General features: G+C 61.5%; 2 protein-coding genes across 2 annotated transcripts; both read left to right on the top strand.

Annotated features, from left to right (window-relative positions):
• Positions 1 to 4,130: 4,130 nt before the first annotated feature.
• On the top strand, positions 4,131 to 8,487 carry EPPK1 (epiplakin 1; the record flags this gene model as incomplete). Its single annotated transcript, XM_079722172.1, is given in 8 exon segments — positions 4,131 to 4,506; positions 4,509 to 4,820; positions 4,823 to 4,906; positions 4,909 to 5,225; positions 5,229 to 5,817; positions 5,820 to 6,093; positions 6,095 to 6,528; positions 8,111 to 8,487. Coding segments are annotated over 8 exon segments (2,763 nt in total).
• A 448-nt stretch (positions 8,488 to 8,935) lies between these two features.
• On the top strand, positions 8,936 to 14,365 carry NRBP2 (nuclear receptor binding protein 2; the record flags this gene model as incomplete). The annotated part of the gene is made up of 18 exons (XM_079722599.1): positions 8,936 to 9,058; positions 9,540 to 9,662; positions 9,727 to 9,828; positions 9,926 to 10,015; positions 10,191 to 10,231; positions 10,326 to 10,420; positions 10,550 to 10,573; positions 10,646 to 10,729; positions 10,801 to 10,856; positions 10,953 to 11,048; positions 12,120 to 12,252; positions 12,369 to 12,471; positions 12,589 to 12,639; positions 12,722 to 12,857; positions 13,806 to 13,859; positions 13,947 to 14,010; positions 14,111 to 14,166; positions 14,257 to 14,365. 18 exons carry the CDS (start codon positions 8,936 to 8,938, stop codon positions 14,323 to 14,325), a joined length of 1,500 nt encoding a protein of 499 aa, XP_079578725.1. The 3' UTR covers positions 14,326 to 14,365.
• Positions 14,366 to 19,104: the final 4,739 nt, after the last annotated feature.

The raw sequence follows: 19,104 nt of genomic DNA, 5'->3' as shown, positions 1-19,104 counted from the left end.
GGGCCGCATTTACCTTGCAAACTCCGTTCAAAGGCCGTCAGGGCGGCCCGGGACGCACCCTGCTCCCTGCCGCCGCCCGCGTTCCTTCGCGGTGACCCTGGGGGAGCTGACGAAAGGGGCTGGGTGGGAGCGAGAGGGCCCTGCTCCTCGGCAGCCGCCCTCCTCCCCGCCTAGGGGTGTTCACAGACCGTGGCGGCCGAGGGGCGCGCGCGGGGGCGTCGACCCAGCCCCGCGTGGGCTTCTCGGTCCCGCGCCCCTCCCGGCTTCAGGGCGCCCGCACCCGCCGGAAGCACAGCAGCGAACGGAGGGACTGCGTACGGAGTGCTGCGCGCACCGTGAGGGCAGGTGGGACAGCCAGGCCGGCCCGGGTGGGGCGGCCGCCGGGCGAAGCCGAGACACCTACGGGGGCTCTCGGCCCGGGGCCCGCAGAGGCTGGGGCGGGGGCACGACGCGCCCGGAGGTGGCCCCGGGTTCTGGGCTCCGTTCAGGGCAAGCGGAGCGCTGAGGCCCGGTTCCCTCCCAAGTAGCCCTGGTGCGGGGAGTCCTGGCAGTCGCCCCCGAGCCTGGTTCCCCGCACGGGCGTGGGAGACGTGGCAGGGGTCTCGCCTGCCCAGTGGTTTCCGGGCGGGACTGGTGCGCGCCTGGGTGGGGCCGTGCAGGTCCGATTCCTTCCTGCCCCGCCCCTGCCTTGCAGCTGGAGCCGATCTGAGCGCCCAGGGCGCGAGGCAATTAGGCTGACAAATTGAGAGGGTGGGACAGCTCCTGGCCCGTTGCTGGGGTGAGGGAGGCCAGTGCTTACCGATGGAGGGAGCTACCTGCCGTCGGGGGTGGATGGGCACCAGGGACCCCTGCGTGGGGCCATCTCGAGACCCTTGGGAGGTAGAGGCGGGAGGGGCCCTGCCATGGGTTCCAGCCTCCGTGACTCTGCTCTCCCTTACCCGCCTATCATGCCGAGCTTCTGTAGGGCCATTGATCTCTGCGGTCTGCACCCAGTGCAGGTGGGCGTGATCTTTCTGACACTGCTCAAAGTGGACCGAAGGCCAAGGTCACTGCCTCCGTGTGTGAGCCTGAGGCAGCCTGGCCATCCGGTTCTGTTCTGATTTGGCTCAGATGGGCAGCCAGAGAGGCCCCTCCGCAGCCCCCTCCCAGCCTGGCTGTGCGGGCGGCCCTTCCGGGTACTGCTGGGTGACGCCCCCTCCCAGGGATGTGGGCCCACCCTCCTCAGGAATTGCCCTCCCACCTCTTGTCCCCTTGGGCCACCTGAAGTGGGGCTGCTCCCAGGAAGCCACAGGAGGGACCTCCTCTCAGAGTCCCTTTCCAGTGCTGGGAAATCCGTTCGGCCCCTCCCTCCAGCCACGAGGCCACCCTCTCCTCTGGCCACACGCCACTGCCACTTCTGCTGGTAGCCGCCTCTCTGGGACACCTGTCTTTTGGCTTCTGTGCAATTGGGCTCTTCTGTGTCTCCCACCCTTGAAACTGCTTTGTCTCCCAATCCCCAGGCCCTGGACACCCCTCACATGCCCTGGTCTGTCTCTCCCGAGCTCCAGACCCCTCTGTCCAGCTGCTTCCCCAAGGTCCCCACTTCAGACTCAAGGCACCCACTCCCAGGCCCCTCTTCATGTCCTGCCTGGTCAGGGACCAGGGAGGCTCGTACCAGGCCCAAGGTCGCTGCTGACCAAACGGGCCATGGCCCAGCCACGGTTACCCAGCTGCGTCGGGCAGACCCGCAGGCACAGGGCCTCTCCCAGCCCCTCACGCCCTCCCCCCACAATGGCACTCAGGGCCCCAGCACCCTCCCTCCCACGAATCCCTTCTGTGCAGGACACTTGAGCCTCCTGCTCAGGAGTTTGTCCTGCTTCTCTGGTTTTCCTTGCTGGGCTCCCCGGCCGGCACAGCACAGCCTGCAGGTCCCCCCCCACCCCGACACACACACTGGCTGCTCCTGACCCCGTGGCCCAGAAAGCCCTCCCGCCTTTGCTGGGTAGCGAAGTGCCTTTTTTCTTTCCCACCCTGGTCCCCTGCCAGACTTCAGGTGATCGGCTCACTGCTCCAGCCAGCCCAGTGGCCCCGTTACCTGAGGCTTCCTCTGGCTCACAAACCCTCTGAAGGCCGTCCTGGAACGAGGCACACCATACAAAGGAAGCAGGCTGGTCACTGGGCAGGTGGGCAGCACAGCACGTGTCCAGGTCAGCTCGCAGAAGCAGAGTCGGACACGGTTTCAGGGAGTGGCCTCGGGAAGGCTCCTGGGGAAGGAGGGGAGGAAGCAGATGGCAGGGAGCCACGCTGGCTGGTAGTGAGTCTCGGCCACCCCTAGAAGGAGGTCAGGGCAGCCTTGCGTCCACCACGGTCACACCGAGCCCTGGAGCCCCGCTCAGGCATCCAGCTGGTCACTCGAACAAAGCCTTTTGTGTTCTTTCCCAAGGCCTGGATCTTAACAACGCTCCTCTCTCCCCACCCCATGTCCTCTTCCCATCTTCTCAAAGGCCTGATGACGTGCCCTGCGCGCCCACACCGCATGGCCTGCTCACTTCGGGAAAGCTGAACAAGTGCCGTGCTTCCTGGAACCTGGCGGGGGGCGGGGGTGGGTGAGCGCCAAGCCACCACCTCCACGTCTGCCCGGGCCTGGCACACACTCCGAGACTCAGCAGCAGACCAGCTGCAGGCGCCACCGGGGCTCTGGGCCCAGCATCCGGGCAGGGAAAGGGGGCAACAGGATTTTGCCCAGGGGTCTCAGCAGGCTCAAAGGAGCTCCTCTTGGGCCCAGCTATGGGGAGAGAGGAGCCGTGGAGGGACTTAGGGTTCAGGCTCTGCAGAGCGGGTGACAGGGAGCTGCTCACAGCCAGCACCTCTGGGGGCACCACGGAACTTGAGGCTCCTTGCGAGACCGCTGGGCATAGGTGTCCAGGAGGCAGCTGGACACGTGGTTCCGCGACCCCAGGACAGGCTGGGCTCCAGCTGCGGTCAGGGGAGCTCTCCGGCTGAACGGGGAAATGTCACCAGGGAGGAGGTTCCCCCATGCCCCGTGACCCAGAGGTTGGGAGGTCAAATCGGAAATGCGTTTGTGGGGTTTGGCAGTTGGGGTCCGAGGTTACCTCAGCAAGAGCTGCGGAGCGGAGGCGAGGGCGCGTGGGGCTGAGCCTTCTCCCGAGGCCCCGTGTGAGGCTTTGGGGAGCTGCGGGAGGCGAGGACAGGTGTGGACCAGGACCGGGGACTGCAGGTGTGGTTCTGTGGAACCAGGATGTGGACTGGCTCCTGGGGCCGGGAGGGAACAATTACCGCAGCCCGGGAGGCTTCAAACAACAGAACCTTATTCTTCCACAGTTGAGGGGCCAGAATCCGGAATCAGTGCTTCTGGCGTTTGGTGGCAATGCTGGGCTTTGGGGCCTGAAGCTGCATGCCTCCAGTCTGCTTCTGTTGGCTGGGCGTCGTCCCCCTGTCTGTCTTCCTGTGAGGACACAGTCGTGTTGGAATAAGGGCCTCTCTACACCAGTATGACCTCACCTTAGCCTTAACTTAATTACATCTGCAAAGACCCTATTTCCAGAGGCCATGGCCCAGAGGACACGGGGCCAGGGTGGGCTGATGTGGGAGACTTGGGACAGAGGGCAGGGATCTGGCTGAAGCCCGGTGGGGAGCCAGGAGGGAGCAGAGGCCAGGGCGGCAGTGGGTCACGGTGGGGGAGGATTTGGAGGGGTCACTGGGGAGGGGGAGGGGGAAGAACACGAATACACGGAGACGCCCAGGCACCGGCATTGAGGCCAAGGGTGGGTGGAGGCTGAGCCGCTGCACCAGGACCCTGGGGGGAGGGGGACGAGGGTGTGGGGTTGAGATAGAGGCCAGAGGATGGCCTATAGGAGAAAACAGAGCCCGCACCCCCCAAGGCTACCGTGGGGTCCCTGTGCTCACATGGTCCCCTCCTGGGAGCCGCAGAGCAAGGGGAGGGACCGAAGCTGGATGTGACACCCCTCCCCCAGGAGGGCCGGCCACACTGGAGGTGGGTCCAGGTTGCGGGGTTGACCTCCTGACCGTGTCTGCCCTCCCACCCAGCTGGGCTGTCTCGGGCCCCTCACAGAGCCTTTCCATTCCCACAGGGAGCAGACAGTGGACCCTGGCTGAGCAAGTCCTGCGCGATGAACAGCCACGCCTCTCCTCTCAACCTCCTGGTCACCAATGGTGCTGAGACCGTGAAGGCCGTGCTGGGTGCCGGCACCCCGTCCGGGCCCCAGGCCAAGGCAGCCACATCCCCCCAGGCCAGGAGCATCGCCAGGGTGTATGTGGAGGCCTCGGGCCAGGCCCAGCGTCTCTACGCTGTCATGAAACAGGGTCTCCTGCCCTTCGGGCTCGGGCTGGCTCTGCTGGAGGCCCAGGCGGCCACCGGGGGCCGCATGGACCCCGGGCAGGGCCAGCTGCTCCTCGTGTCTGAGGCCCTGCAGCAGGGCCTGGTAGGCCTGGAGCGGAAGGAGAAGCCACTGGCCGCTGAGCGCGCGGTCACTGGGTACCCTGACCCTCTGGGGGTGGGAAACTGGCCCTCTTCCAGGCCATAGGGAAGGATGCTGTGGACAGGGCACTGGGGTGGAGCTGGCTGGAGGCCCAGTGGGCCACGGGGGGCCTGGTGGACCCCATCCAGGGCGTGCGCGTGGCCCCTGAGCTGGCCTGCCAGCAAAGCCTCCTGGACCAGGAGACGTGGTGTGGGCTGTTGGAGCTTGGGCCCAGCTCAAGTGCCCCAGGCTTCCTGGACCCCAACACGCTGGAGCAGCTGCCATACCGGGAGCTGCTAGGCAGGTGTGTGCGGGCCCCCAGCACGGGGCTGGGCCTGCTGCCCTCAAGATCACTTTCCGTACGCTGAGTGGGGCACTGAGCTTGGCCGAGCTGCTGGAAGTAGGGGTCCTGGACGGGGAGACGGCCCAGGCCTGCGGGAGGGCAGGCTGGCGGTGCCGGATGTGGGTGCACGCACCAAGGTGCAGCGCCACCTGCAGGGCACCGGCGGTGTGGCATGGGTCGTCTTGCTGCCTGCAGGGCACAAGAAAAGTTTCTTCCAGGCCGCGGCCGAGCGCCTGCTCCCCATGGGCGCCACGCTTCCGGTCCTGGAGGCTCAGGATGCTACCTGCATGCTGGTGGACCCAGCCACCGGCCGGCAGCTGTGGGTGGATGAGGCGGTCAGGGCAGGCGTGTTTGGATCAGAGCTCCACAGGCAGCTCCTGGCAGCAGAGCAGGTGGTGACGGGGTAACACGGCCCCTTCAGTGGCACCCGAATCCCCCTATTCCAGGCCATGAAGAGGGAGCTGGGGGACAGGGCTCCGGCGCTGAGGCTCCTGGTTGCCCAGCTGGCCACAGGCAGGCTAGTGTGTCCTGCCCGCAGGCTCTGGCTGCCCTTGGAGGCCACCCTGCACTTCGGCTGCCTGGACAAAGAGACTCAGCAGCATCTCTCGCAGGCGGCTGGCTTCTCGGACCCCAGCATGCAGGAGAGCCTCAGCTGTGGGCAGCTGCTGGCCCACTGTGTCACCGACCCAGAGACGGGGCTGGCCTTCCTGCCCATCTCAGTGGGGAGCCCTGGAGAGGAGCCACAGGGGCCCCCGTTCACTGAGCACAGCACCCGGCAGGCCTTGAGAGCTGCCGTGGCCACCGTCTCAATGGGCAAGTTCCAGGGCCGCCCCGTGTCGCTCTGGGAGCTGCTGTTCTCTGAGGCAGTCCCCGTGGAGCAGAGGGTGACGCTGACCCAGCAGCACAAGGACGGGGCCCTCTTCGTGGAGGAGCTGGCGGCTGCGCTGGGGGCCACCCACGAGCACGCTGCAGCCACTGCCAGGACCACCTTTGCTGGGTGAGGATCCCCGTGACTCCAGGAGAGCTTCTGAGAGCGGAGGTCATCAACCGGGGCGTGTACGAGCAGCGGGAACGAGGATGGACCGTGGCCCAGGACGTGGGCAGCCTGGCCTCGGTGCAGAGGTACTTGCGAGGCACCGGCTGCATCACCGGCTTGCTGCTGCCCGGCTCCCAGGAGCCCCTCAGCATCCAGGAGGCTTGTAGGAAGGGGCTTCTCAGGCCCGGCACAGCCCTCACCCTCCTGGAGGCGCGAGCAGCCACTGGCTTCATCATCGAAGGAAAACAAGGGGTATTCGGTGGAGCAGGTGCTGAGGGCTGGCGTCACTGGGCCCGACGTGCTCGCGAGGCTGCTGTCGGCTGAGCGCGCCGTCACCGGCTACACCGACCCCTACACCGGGGAGCAGATCTCCCTCTTCCAGGCCATGAAGAAGGACCTCATCGTCCGGGAGCATGGCATCCGCCTGCTGGAGGCCCAGATCGCCACGGGCGGCGTCATCGACCCCGTGCACAGCCGCCGCCTGCCCGTGGACGTGGCCTACCGGCGCGGCTACTTCGACGAGGGGATGAACCGCATCCTGGAGGACCCCAGCGACGACACCAAGGGCTTCTTCGACCGCAACACACATGAGAACTTCACCTATGTGCAGCTGCTCCAGAGGGCTACTCCTGACCCAGAAACAGGCCTCTTGTTTCTTCTCTGTCTGGAAAGTGAGTGGGTATTCTTTCTAATTGGTTGTTTATTTCAACCCTGAAAAATATATGACAATATTTTTAAACATTTTTTAGCATGACAGTATCTGTGTGCAATGTGTTCAGCTTACGTGTACAGTGACATTCTACTCTCTTCCATCCTTTTTTGCTTATGGTTCCTCATTGCATTAAAGGAAAGGCGTTGTCCTTCATGATTTTTTTCTCTTCACCCTTGGTGTTATCAGTTGTGAATTTTCAATTAAAATTTCACAAGTGGCCGTTTCTGATAGACTCTGATGCATTTAGAGTGAAGGACTTTCCTTTGTTTCCTTGGCCTATCACACTGAAGTGTATGCATCAATTTGTTATATTCCCATTTTAATTAAATCCGTTCCTTTCACTTATCGATTTTTCTCCTGTTTGTTGAGTAAACCATTTCCCATCAATTTCTCGCTGTAGTAAGTGCCTTTTGGGTCTCAATTTGGGGTCGACCTGCCATTATTTTCCATCCTATGGCTGTGCTTTGAGGGGGCAGAGGCTGATTCTGTCCCCTGGTGCAGCTCTGCCAGTGGGTATGACCCCCTTGGTTTGCGTCACCAGCTTTGTTCTGGAGGTATGGCCTTTACAACGTACAAAGAATTGTTAGTATGACAACAAAGCTTTTTTCTTTGATTTCAGTTTTTTGAAGGTTCATCCACAGAACTCTCTATCCTTATTGTAGATATGAGGTTAATCACAGGAGATAAGCATTGACAACCTAGGGTGGCATACAGTCATATCCAGAATGGTCTCTGCTTACACTGCAGTTCAGGTGTCAGACTCTCGGCTGAGCCTGGAACTTCAGACACTCATTGCACAGTGTCTGGTTGGGGCAGGTGACAGAGGCCAAGTCTTGCTCGTCCCTCCTTTGCGACACAGAGCGTTCTGAGCCGTGTGAGTGATGGTTTCACAGGATCGCCTGAGGGGGTGGAGTGGGGAGTGCGGGGGCTAGGCTGGTCCACCAGGATGACGGTAGTGGAGTTATGTCTATACAGAAGGTTGGGAGGAAGAGAGGTGTGCAGGGGACTCTGAGAGGCCAGCAGGCTGAAGGCCTTCGAACCCGGGGGGAGGAGCAGGAGGTCGGGATTATGGTTTACGTCTGGAGAAGGCACACACGTGTCCACTACTTTTGTCTCCAGAAAGACATAGTGAAGGGAGGGTGAGGACTCAGCAGGTGTGAGCGGGAGACTATTGAAAGGTAGTGGGGGTTTGGGATAAAGGGGGTTTTAGACAAGAATTCTAAAGCACATCCCCTGTTGACATGGCTGGAGAGTGTGGGGGGCCTCTGGGGTCAGGGCTCCCTTCTGATGGCTCCACTGTGCCAGAAAAGTCGTCAGCAGAAAGCGGAAAGAAGGCCATCCCGGAATGTGGGAAGTGGGTGTGCGGACATGAAAGGGAAACACCGAGTTGCAGGCCAGTGGGAGGTCTGTGGTGACTAATTAAAGTCCACCTGCTTGCGTATTTTTGTCTCCTTCGGGGACCCTCCCACGTGTTCCTTAGGGGAGGGGGGACGTGCCGGGAGAGCTGGCCTCCCCGACGCGCATTCCTGGCCTTCCCCCAGACCCTCGCGGTGATCCCGGGGCTGAGCGGGCTGCGCCCGGCCCGCTCCACGCTGGGTTCACCCCAAGGCGGGCGCCCGGGGAATGGGCCGGGTTTCAGGATGTCTCTGGCAGGAGTGTGGTGGGGAACCGGTGCAGGAAGTACCAGCGGCTCCCAGAGCTGGGCAAGGCCGGTGGGCGCAGGCCTCCGCGCGCCCGGGGAGGCCCCGACGGACCCGGCTCCGGGCAGCCACGGAAACCCCTGCGCCCGGGCCGCTCGCCTCAAGCTGGTGCCGGGGCAGCCGAAAGCAGCGAGTCCCGGGAGGAGCCTGTTTGGGACCAGACAGCTCCAACCGGGAGGAGGCCTCGGGAGGGGCGGGGCCTCGGGGCGGGGCCCTAGACGGGGCGGGCGGGGCCTCTGACGGGGCGGGCGGGGCCTCTGACGGGGCGGGGTCCGCGAGGCGGGGCCCGCGAGGCGGGGCCCTCGTGGATGTGGGCGGGGATCGTGGGCGGGGCCTCGAGCGGGGTGGGGCTCCACGCGGTGGGCCCCTGGGCGGGGGACAGGTGGCGTCTCCGCCGGCGCCGCAAGGGCTCTGCCTTGTACGGGGAATCTCCGCTCGGGCTCCGGCCAGGGGAGGCGGCTCCGGCGGGGCAGGCGGGCTCCACCCCCGGGCCGGCGGCGCGCCCGCGCCTCCCAGTTCCCGGAGCCCGAGTAGGGACTCGAGGTGGTGGCGGCGGCGGCTCCGCTCCCAGCTGGGCGTCTGGGCGCGGGGCCAGGACGGGAGGGGAGCGGCGGCGGCGCTGGGCGGCGGATAGCGCGGAGGGCGGCGGCCTGGACCCGCCGAGCCATGGCGGCCCCGGAGCCGGTGCCGAGGCGGGGCCGGGAGCGGGAGCGGGAGGACGAGAGTGAGGACGAGAGCGACATCCTGGAAGAGAGCCCGTGCGGCCGCTGGCAGAAGCGGCGGGAGCAGGTGGGCACGGTGGGGAGGGGCGGGTCGCCGCCCACCTCCCGCGGAGGGGCCCTTGAGACCAGGCGGGGCCGTGCGGACTCTCGGGGAGCCAGAAGGCCCGAAACCTCTCCGAAGCGTCGCGCAGGCGGCCCCCTTCTTGACGGGCCCTTGCACTCCTTTAGCCTGGCGCCCACGCCCTGGTGAGGAACCCCCGGTTCCCTAAGTCTCCTCCCGAGACCACCTCCCCATGCCTCTGGGACCAGCTGTTAGTCCTCTGGGGACCAGCCTCAAAAACACCCGGAACCTGCCCCAGATCCCCTCAGCCCAGCCCCAGGATACCAAGGCTCTGCTCCTGGGTGCCCAGCTTCCCCCCAGAGCAGGCCAGCGCCTGCCTCACATGCTCGGGCTGCTGGAAGGGAGGTGAGCGGAGACCTAGCCCGCACCCTTTTCCTCCCCCACGCACCAGCTCACTCGTGCCCCCCCCGCCCCCCCCGCCCACCAGGTGAACCAGGGGAACATGCCCGGCGTCCAGAGCACCTTCCTGGCCATGGACACGGAGGAGGGGGTGGAGGTGGTGTGGAACGAGCTGCACTTCGCTGACAGGAAGGCTTTTTCGGCCCACGAGGTAAGGCCCGCCGCCCCCCCCGCCCGCCCCCCCCCTCAGCCTGGTGACCGCCTCCCCTTCCCAGGAGAAGATCCAGATCATATTTGAGCAGCTGGTGCTGGTGGACCACCCCAACATTGTCAAGCTGCACAAGTACTGGCTGGACGCCTCGGAGGCCCGAGCACGGGTGAGCCCTGGGCACACCACGGGGAGGGGGCCACCAGTGGGTGGGGCAGCTGTGGGCACCCACCGTTGGTGGAGCCCGTGAGCCTGCCGCCTCGCAGGTCATCTTCATCACAGAGTACGTGTCATCGGGCAGCCTCAAGCAGTTCCTCAAAAAGACCAAGAAGAACCACAAGGCCATGAACGCCAGGGTACAGGGAGCGGGCTGGGTCAGCGTCAGGGACAGGGTGGGGTCGGGGGTGCGCTGGGGACAGAGATGGTGAGGGGGCGCTGGGCGGCCCTGGGCACAGGAGCGGGGTTGGGCCGGGGCACCTCAGGCCCAGCTGCCTTTCCTGCGCTCATCCCATGGAGTCCGTCCGCCGCCAGGCCTGGAAGCGCTGGTGCACGCAGATCCTGTCCGCGCTCAGGTGAGGGCCTGGGCTTGCCCGAGCACCTGCCCTTGGCGCCCCCGCCTCCCTGGCACCCCTGACCCAGCTCCCCCTGCTCTCCCCTCCTCCCCAGCTTTCTGCACGCCTGCAGCCCCCCCATCATCCACGGGAACCTGACCAGCGACACCATCTTCATACAGCACAACGGCCTCATCAAGATCGGCTCTGGTGCTGGCGGAGAGGGGCTGGGCAGGGGCGGGGGGCGGGGCTGGGGGACCTGTCTGGAATGGGGGCGGACGATGCCCAATGCCCCATCACGTTGACACCTGCTCTTTCTCCCCGCGGTGACCGGCTCAGTGTGGCACCGGATCTTCTCCAATGGTGCGTGGGGACCCTGGGGGGACGGAGCGTGGGAGAGAGGTCTCGTCTGCTCATCCCGCGCTCTCTCCGTAGCGCTCCCAGACGATCTTCGAAGCCCCATCCGTGTTGAGCGGGAGGAACCTCGGAACCTGCACTTCTTCCCGCCAGAGTATGGAGGTGAGTCTGGGAGGTCCCCCCTCCCCTCCCGGCATCCGCCTTACCTGCCCTGACCTGCTCTCCCCTTTCAGAAGTTGCCGATGGCACTGCCGTGGACATCTTCTCTTTTGGGATGTGTGCGCTGGAGGTACTAACCCCGTGGTCGCTGGGCCCCTCCCAGCTAACGCCCCCCGTCCCACCTGTGCTGTCCCTTCCCCATGCCTGACCTTGCCCTGCCCCCCAGATGGCTGTGCTGGAGATCCAGGCCAATGGGGACACCCGGGTCACAGAGGAGGCCATCGCTCGCGCCAGGCATTCTCTGAGTGACCCCAACATGCGGGTAAGCAGCTGGCCCTGCCCCTACCGGCTGGCTCTCAGTTTTCCAAGGAGGGCCGGTGCGGTGCTTTGGGCAGGCCTGGAGGTGCAGCAGGTCAGGGCCAGGCCCGCTGCGCAAGCCTCCACCCCACCACCCCCGCAAGGAGGGCCTTACTGGGCGTGCATGTTGAGTTGCGTTGCAGACGTGAAGGTTCTGAGGGCACGTTCTAAGCACAGAGAGACTGGAGAGATACTTCCCGGGTGGGCACAATTTTTATGCCCATTTTATAGATAAAGAAACAGGTTCAGAGAGGCTTTAGAGCGAGTGGTGGAGCCGGTGTTTGCATCCAGGTCTGCCTGATTCCACATCCCCGCCTGTAAGCCTTCAGGAGACCAGTTAGAAAGGACGTGGTCCTAGCCTGTGTTGGGGGCAAGGTCGGGGGGGAGCCGGCAAAGCGCATGCGGACGGACAGAAGCTGCAGCCACAGCCTCTCTGGCCAGAGTCTGGCGACTGTCTGGCTCCACCGCATGACCTCTGGGGATGGGGGAGGGAAGTGACGGGGCCTGGACAGGACTGACGAGGAGGTGGAGCCAGGATGGACCGAGAGGCAGTGGAGGGCATGGATGTGGGGCAGGGCAGGGACACTTCAAGGTCATCTCCGGAATCGGGCCTGACCTGAGGCAAGCAGAAGAGGGGCGGGCTGTAGGTAGGCGGGCTCAGGCTAGGCTGCACGGACCTCGAGGGCCTGCGCTGATCTTTCAGCTCTGCCCAGCCCCAGGGCTTCGAGGCGGGGGCCGGTGTCCTCCCTGCAGTGCAGCTTCACCTGTGAACTGGGGACGACAGTGCCAACCCGCCACGATGTTTGTGAGGGGTGCTGGAAGTAGAGCACGGGCAGTGCTGGGCCCGGGGGCAGACTGGACTGTCCTGTTTGAAGAATCAGGTCCTGGCCTGGCTGCTAACGGGATGCCTCTACTCTGTGCACGTTGCTCCACGAAGGCTCCCACGGGGTTGGACCCTGCAGGGGCCCCTTCTTCTCACACTGTGGGGCCGGAGTGGAGGGGCTCCACCGACTGCAGCCCCCTCTCCATACCCCAGGAGTTCATCCTCTCCTGCCTGGCCCGGGACCCTGCCCGCCGGCCCTCCGCGCACAGCCTCCTCTTCCACCGTGTGCTGTTTGAGGTGCACTCGCTGAAGCTCCTGGCCGCTCACTGCTTCATCCAGCACCAGTGTGAGGGGCAGGCCAGCCCGGGGGTGGTCCAGGGCCTGGGGTCGGGATGCAGAAGGAGGCCCCGCAGGACCTCGTGCTTCAGGGCCCACTGCCCTGTGTGCTCCCCCGGCCCGCAGACCTCATGCCTGAGAACGTGGTGGAGGAAAAGACCAAGGCAACGGACCCGCACACGGTCCTGGCAGAGATCCCCCGGCCGTCCCGGCCCCCGTTGCAGTGGCGGTGAGCGGCCTGCAGCCCAGAGGCCTCCCCTCTCCTCCCGGCCACGCCCCCCCACCCCTGCCCCCCCCACCCCGCGGCAGGACCACCACCCTCATGTTCTCCTCACACCCATACTAGGTACTCAGAGGTCTCCTGCTTGGAGCTTGACAAGTTCCTGGAGGATGTCAGGTGAGGGCTGGAGTGAGGCTGGGGAGTGGGCAACTGTCAGGCCTGAGCCCTCAGCTGCCACCACGCCGCACTGTGTCCCTAGAAATGGGATCTACCCACTGATGAACTTCGCTGCTGCTCGGCCCCTGGGGCTGCCCCGTGTGCTGGCCCCACCCCCCGAGGAAGCCCCAAAGGCCAAGACCCCGACGCCAGAACCCTTTGACTCAGAGACCAGAAAGGTAAGACTCCAGCCTCCACAGGCCTGCCCACTGCCCAGACGGGTGCCCTTATCAGGGGTTTCAAGTCCCCCAGCCCGGCTCTCCTCCAGGCTGCCAGGAGAGACCAGGTTCTGGCTGACCCCTTTGTGGGCCTTGGGGGACAGTCGTACAAGCTGGGATACCCCCTTTCCCAGAGGCTCCACAGGGGAAGACCCCTGCAGGCCCCTCTCCCATACACGCTGCCTCTCGGATCCCACCTCCTTGGCTTGCTGATTCGCTGACATCTGTGACCTGGTGTTTCTGCCAAGGCCCCCAGGCCCTGTGTTTCTCCCGTCCCCTCCTCCTGCTAGGCTCCCCGCTGGCCAGGGGCCTCCCCGGCCACCCTTTCCCTTTTCTTGTCCACACCCACTGGGCTCCAGAGCCTCTGGTTTTGGCCTTGGGTGTGTCTCCATGGTTACCTCCCTGATCTGGGCCCCCTGTTCCCCACTTGGATGCTGCACCAGCCCCCAGCCTGGCCGCCTTCCCCGGCTTCCCAGCCAGAATTCATGTTCTAATAGCCACAGCTGGGGGTCCTCAGCGCACACCCCCAACCCCCCCGCCGCACCCCCCCACCCGCCCGGCACTCTGAGGCCTGGTTTTGCTGGCACCCTGTGCTTCTGCTGTCATGTCCCTGCGCACCTCGCCCCTCCCCCACCCCCTTCCCACAGCTCTCTCTTTGTTCAGCTGTCCTGTGAAAACTCCTGTTCATCCTTCGGTACCCAGCTTCAATATCTTCTCTGGAAGTTTCCCTCAACTCGCCAGGCTCCTAGCAGTGAGATGTGCTTCCTAGGCTCCCCTTGGAGACCTTCCTCATTTCCCGTCTTTATGACCCCTTTGTGTCTGGGCCCCTTTGACACAGCATCTGCTCTTGCTGCCCAGTTGCTGAGTTCCAGCCTTCGTGGGTGACCTTGGCCTCCCCCTTCCCCCCAGGTGATCCAGATGCAGTGTAACCTGGAGAGAAGCGAGGACCAGGCGCGCTGGCATGTGAGGGGGGCCCCGCCCACAGAGGCGTGGGGGTGCGGGAGGGGCGGGGCCGACTCCCGAGCCCACCTCGCCCTCCCGCCTCCCCAGCTCACTCTGCTCCTCGTGCTGGAGGACAGGCTGCACCGGCAGCTCACCTACGACCTGCTCCCAAGTAGGCCGCCGGGCGGGACCCCGGGCGGGGCGGGGGGTGGGGGGCAGGCACGGCGGGCGGTGCTGCGGCCTCACGCCCGGTCCTCACACCCCTGCCGCAGCTGACAGTGCCCAGGACCTGGCCGCCGAGCTGGTGCACTATGGCTTCGTCCACGAGGTGAGGTGCGCAGCCGGGTACGGCCAGCCTGGGAGGGCCGCAGGGTGGGCCACGTCCCACCATCCCGCGTGCCTCCCCCCTGCCCTGCAGGACGATCGGCCGAAGCTGGCTGCCTTCCTGGACAGCACCTTCCTCAAGTACCGTGGAGCTCAGCTGTGACCTTGATCCCGCCTCAGCGCTCCCGCTCCCCAGCGCCCCCGGAACCAGACCTGGTGGCTCCCGTGGGGAAGCTCGGCATTGGCCCCGGCGTCTGGGTGGGGGACCAGGGGCCCCCCCTGCCTGTGTGCCTGCTAGTGAGGATCCTCCCCCTCCCACAGCTTCCAGCAACCCTGCGGCGGGGCTGAGGGTGGTGGGGTCAGGCCCGTCAGGGGTGAGGGAGCCAGGGCTGGGGCTGGGGGGCTGGTTAGGCCCCGCATGTCCTTAGGATCAGGATCCCCCCATCGGCCAGCTTCCACAACTCAGCATCCCTCCCGTGCCCTCCATTTCCACCCCCGACGCAGTCTGGTCATGAGGGGCCGCCCTGCAGGGAAACGCGGCAGTGCTGGGGGGCTGAGGGGCGGGGGTTGGCCCTGGACAGATGTGTGCCCAGGGGAGCGCTCCATTCCAATTTGCTACCGCAGAGCCACACGAGGAACCGGAATCGCTGCCTTAAATCCTTGGTAAACCACCTGCAGGTGTCAGGCGTGGTGCTGGGCTGGGCAGGGCCACGGCCCTGCAGCTCCATGTGGCTCTCGCACCCTGCCCCCCGGCCAGTGCAGACCCTCCAAAGGGCTATTTTCTGTCCTTGTTCCCTGGCCTCGAGTGGTCACGGTCAGGCACCCTCCCTGCTCCTCCCAAGCTCACCACCCCTCCTGCTACGTCTCTTACCTCCTCCTGTGGCAGCTGCCTTCCTGGGTCCTAAGGCTACCAGCCCCGGCTCCCTGTCTCCCCCATCCCTACCCCCCATAACCCTAGCCTCCATTCACTTGGACCACCTCCCTTCATTTTCAGATGTAGTTGATCACTCTTAAAGATTTTAAACTGCATGTATAAATTTAGCACATTCAGTTTCTAAGCTTTTCAGATGTCAAACAAGAAAAGCTCACCACCGTGTTAGTTCTCTGTTGCTGCTGTCAGGGTTTACCACAACTCAGTGACTTAAACCAGCACGCTTAGATAGTTCTGTAGCTCAGAAGTCTGGCACAGATCCCGCCAGACGAAAATCAGAGTGTTAAGAAGACTGCGTGTCTTTCTGGAGGTTCTAGGGCAGAACCCATTTCCTGCTCCTTCAGGTTGCTGGCCTGCAGGTGCCAGGCACGGCGCTGGGCACAGGGCAGGGATTCATTTCCTCGCAGTGATGGGGCCGAGATCCCCACTTCCTTGCCTGCTGTAAACTGAAGGCCACTCTCAGCTTCTAGAGGCAGCCACCTCCATTGGCTCACGGCCCTGTCCTCTGTCTTCAAAGTCAGAAACATCGGGTGGAGTCTGTCTCACGAAACGGTGTGTCTGGTTTTCTGCAGCCAGGAAAGCTTCGTGTGGCTAGGTTGGGTCCACCCGGATAATCCAGGATGATCTCCCCATCTCAAGGTCCTTAATCACATGTGCAAAATAGCTTTCACCAAGTAAAGTAATATTAACAGGTTCTGGGGGTTGGGACACGGACATCTTTGCAAGGGGCAGGGGGCGGGTGTCATTATCCCACCTACCACATCACCAGCCAAAACCCTAAACCAAAACACCTTACCAAGATGTATCAAATGAAACACATGCACCAATACGGTGAATCTCAAGTTATCTTAAACATTCCAATATGCTTTACAAAATTATTCAAGTTCTCACACCTTTCAATTTAAAACTACAATCTAAAATAACTTACACATCTAGTTGGAAACGCTGATGCTGTCTGATTCTGCGTCATCTTAAACAGTTTGAGTGTCCAATGCGTAACAGATTGTACCAGTGATTAAACTGAACTCAAAAGGATCAATACTATCATTGCTTCGTTTAATGCCTATGTTGAGGTTTTCATTTTAACTTTTATCTTTTCAAAGTTATATACACATTATTTTAAAAGTGGAATTTTCTTAGGCCAATAATAAATAAATAATAAATACTGTCTCTAACCCTGACCCTTTCCAAATTCAACTCTCTTAGCTGTTTCTTCAGGCATTTAAAATGCATGTTTCACAAAATCGCACACATGCTTTTACTGTTTTGTTTTTTTTTTTACTGTTTTTTTACATCACGTGTCACCTGCTGGTGTCCTCTGGGGGGAAGGGGATCACTGGCCTCAATCCCCTGACCCAGCGTCATCCCAGTGTGATGGGCAGTATTACCGCTTCATTCCCACAGGTCTCAGCAGAGAACAAGGTGTTCTAGGATTATATTTGCTTTCTTGCACAACTTTTTGTTTCCCCTGGAGTTAATCATTGCCTTTCTGGGGGGCTTAGTTTTCTACACGTCTCATGAATTCCTCCCTAGATTCTCCCGCAGAAGTGTGAACCTACTCTCAGTCTTGAGGTTTGTTGCATAGCTGGCTGCTGTGTCATCTTTTCCTGGAGCCCCCAGCCTGGCCACTCTCTGCCCCAGGCTACTTGTTCTTGGGTTCGTGACCCAGCTGTCAGCATGGGCTACGCCTTCAGCAGCACCTCCCTCCTCTTGTCTCTGGAACCCATGCTTGCTTCTTCCTCCATTCACCCTCTGTTTGAGGAGGAACATCCTGAGCGAGGCTGCCTGGCGAGTCACGGAGTCGCTCCTGTTTGCCCTCACCACTCTCACATCTGCTTGTTCGTGCAACTAGGGACGGTGTTGCGCTGGTGGAAGATTACTTCTTGCCAGGACTTTGAGGGCATCCTGTCACTTTCTTCCAGTCCCAAGAACTCCCATGCCTTTCTGAGTTCTGACCCTTTGTGATTTCTTCTCTCTCTCTCTCTGGATCTTCTCTTTACCCAAGTGTTTTGGAAATTCTCAACGATGTGTTCTGATTCAGACCTTCTCTTTCTTTTATTTTGTTATTATTTTTAATTGAGGTATAGTTGATTTACAATGTTGTGTTAATTACTGCTGTACAGCAATTTCCATTACGGTTTATCATAGTATATTGAATATAGTTCTCTGTGCTATACAATAGGACCTTGTTGTTTTGTTTTTTAAATATTTATTCATTTATTTATTTGGTTGCGCCAGGTGTTAGCTGCAGCTCGAGGGCTCCTTACTTGTGGCATGCGAACTCTTAGTTGCAGCATGCATGCGGGCTCTAGCTCCCTGACCAGGGATCGAACCCGGGCCCCCTGCATTGGGAGCACAGAGCCTTACCCACCGTACCACCAGGGAAGTCCCTGGACCTTGTTGTTTATGACCTCTTTCATCTATTGTCCAGAGATCCCAACCCTTCAGCTCTAGGAAGTTTTCCTTGCTTTTCTGGTGATTTCTCCCCTCTCCTTTTCTGGAATGCTTACTTAGATGTTGGACTTATTTTCTGACAGGTGCAATATGTGCTGGTTAAGGGCATAGGCTCTGGAGCCATTCTGCTGCTTCCTGCTGTGTGACAGTGGTCTGTGACTCCACTTTCTCACCAGTAAAGATGGGGATAATAATGGTCCACACGTCATGGGGTGGTTGTGAGATCGCACAGGTTAACTGTGAAAAGTACGAGAACAGGGCCCAGCACACAAGCACTCTGAATACAGCGATGCCAGATTTTCACAGGGGAAGCTGCCACCAGGGGGTGGTGCTTTTGCCCCCCACAGTGGTGGTGGAAAGTCCCAGCCCGTCCACCCCCTCTGTTATGGAGGCCTCTAAGGCTCCCGGCCAGCTCTAGCACTGGGGAGCGCTGACAAGTGTGACAATGACTCCATTGTCTGCTTTCTAGCTATATGGTTTCGTTGTTGTCATACATTCTGGAAAATTACAGCTTTATCTTTCAACCTTTCTGTTTAACTGTTTGTTTTCCTCTCATGCTTTTCATTTATAAGTGCTCTTTCTCGTTTGCTGAATGTTCTTTCTTTGTAGCCTCTTGTTCATGTTTTCGGATGCAACAGCCTCTCTAATATCTCTGAGGATACGGTTTTAGCTTTCCTTTTTTCCTCCTTCTGCTCGCTTTATTGGCTGTGTTCCTTCTGAGTCCCTTTTCCTTTTGCTTTTTTGTTTTTTCCTCTCCCTCAGCTGTCTGGTGATCCTGGGTTGCCCAGCTGCATTTAATCTTAGTGGCTGGGGCTTAATGCCTGGTGAGCTTTGAGCTCAAGGATCGAGCCAGGCCATCCTCCTGACCACCTCCCAACTGCCAGGCTTTTCTTCTGTGTTGGGAGCTACTGCAGAGATGAGCTCTTCTCTCTGAGGACTGTGGGGGCCACATGCTTGGGGCCGGACTCAGAGCCGGGGGTGGAGGTGGCAGAAAGGCGGGAATCTCACGTATTCCCCCACTTTCAGAACAGGACCCTGCCCCGGACGGACAACCCAACCGAGAGCGCCTCTGCTGGAGCTCACCTCCCAGCCACTGCCGGTAGGGGCTGAGCCCTGGAGTCTCTTCCTTTTCACAGTTGCACTTGGCGTGACCGATCTCCTGGACCCCGACCTCCAAGAAAGCAGCTGCCGCTGTCCACCTTTCTTCAGCTCCACAACATTCCACCCTTTTGTCTTCATGGGTTGCTTCCTTCATAAAATCCTTTTCCTATCATTTTAGAGGGAAGGGAGATGAGGCAAATATTGTTGGGTTTAACCAGGGGTGTCTGTATTTCATGTCAAACTCTCCCAGGATGGAGAAGAGAACTGCCTAGTTGGGGAAGACACCTTGCTGCCTCAGGCAGGCTGAAGTTACTAAGCTGACAACCTCAGGACCTGAGCCTCACTGAGTGAGGGTCTTGGGACTGGGTGGGCATGCAGCAAACGTCCAGGGCAGTTCAACACCAGGGATGGACACCTGGAGCCTTTAAAAAACAGTTCAGAACTAAGGGGACTCGG

Source organism: Hyperoodon ampullatus (genome assembly GCF_949752795.1).
Source record: "Hyperoodon ampullatus genome assembly, chromosome: 17".
Taxonomy (NCBI): Eukaryota; Metazoa; Chordata; class Mammalia; order Artiodactyla; family Ziphiidae; genus Hyperoodon; species Hyperoodon ampullatus.
Note: the sequence above shows the minus strand (reverse complement) of the source record. Positions and strands in the feature narration are given on the sequence as shown.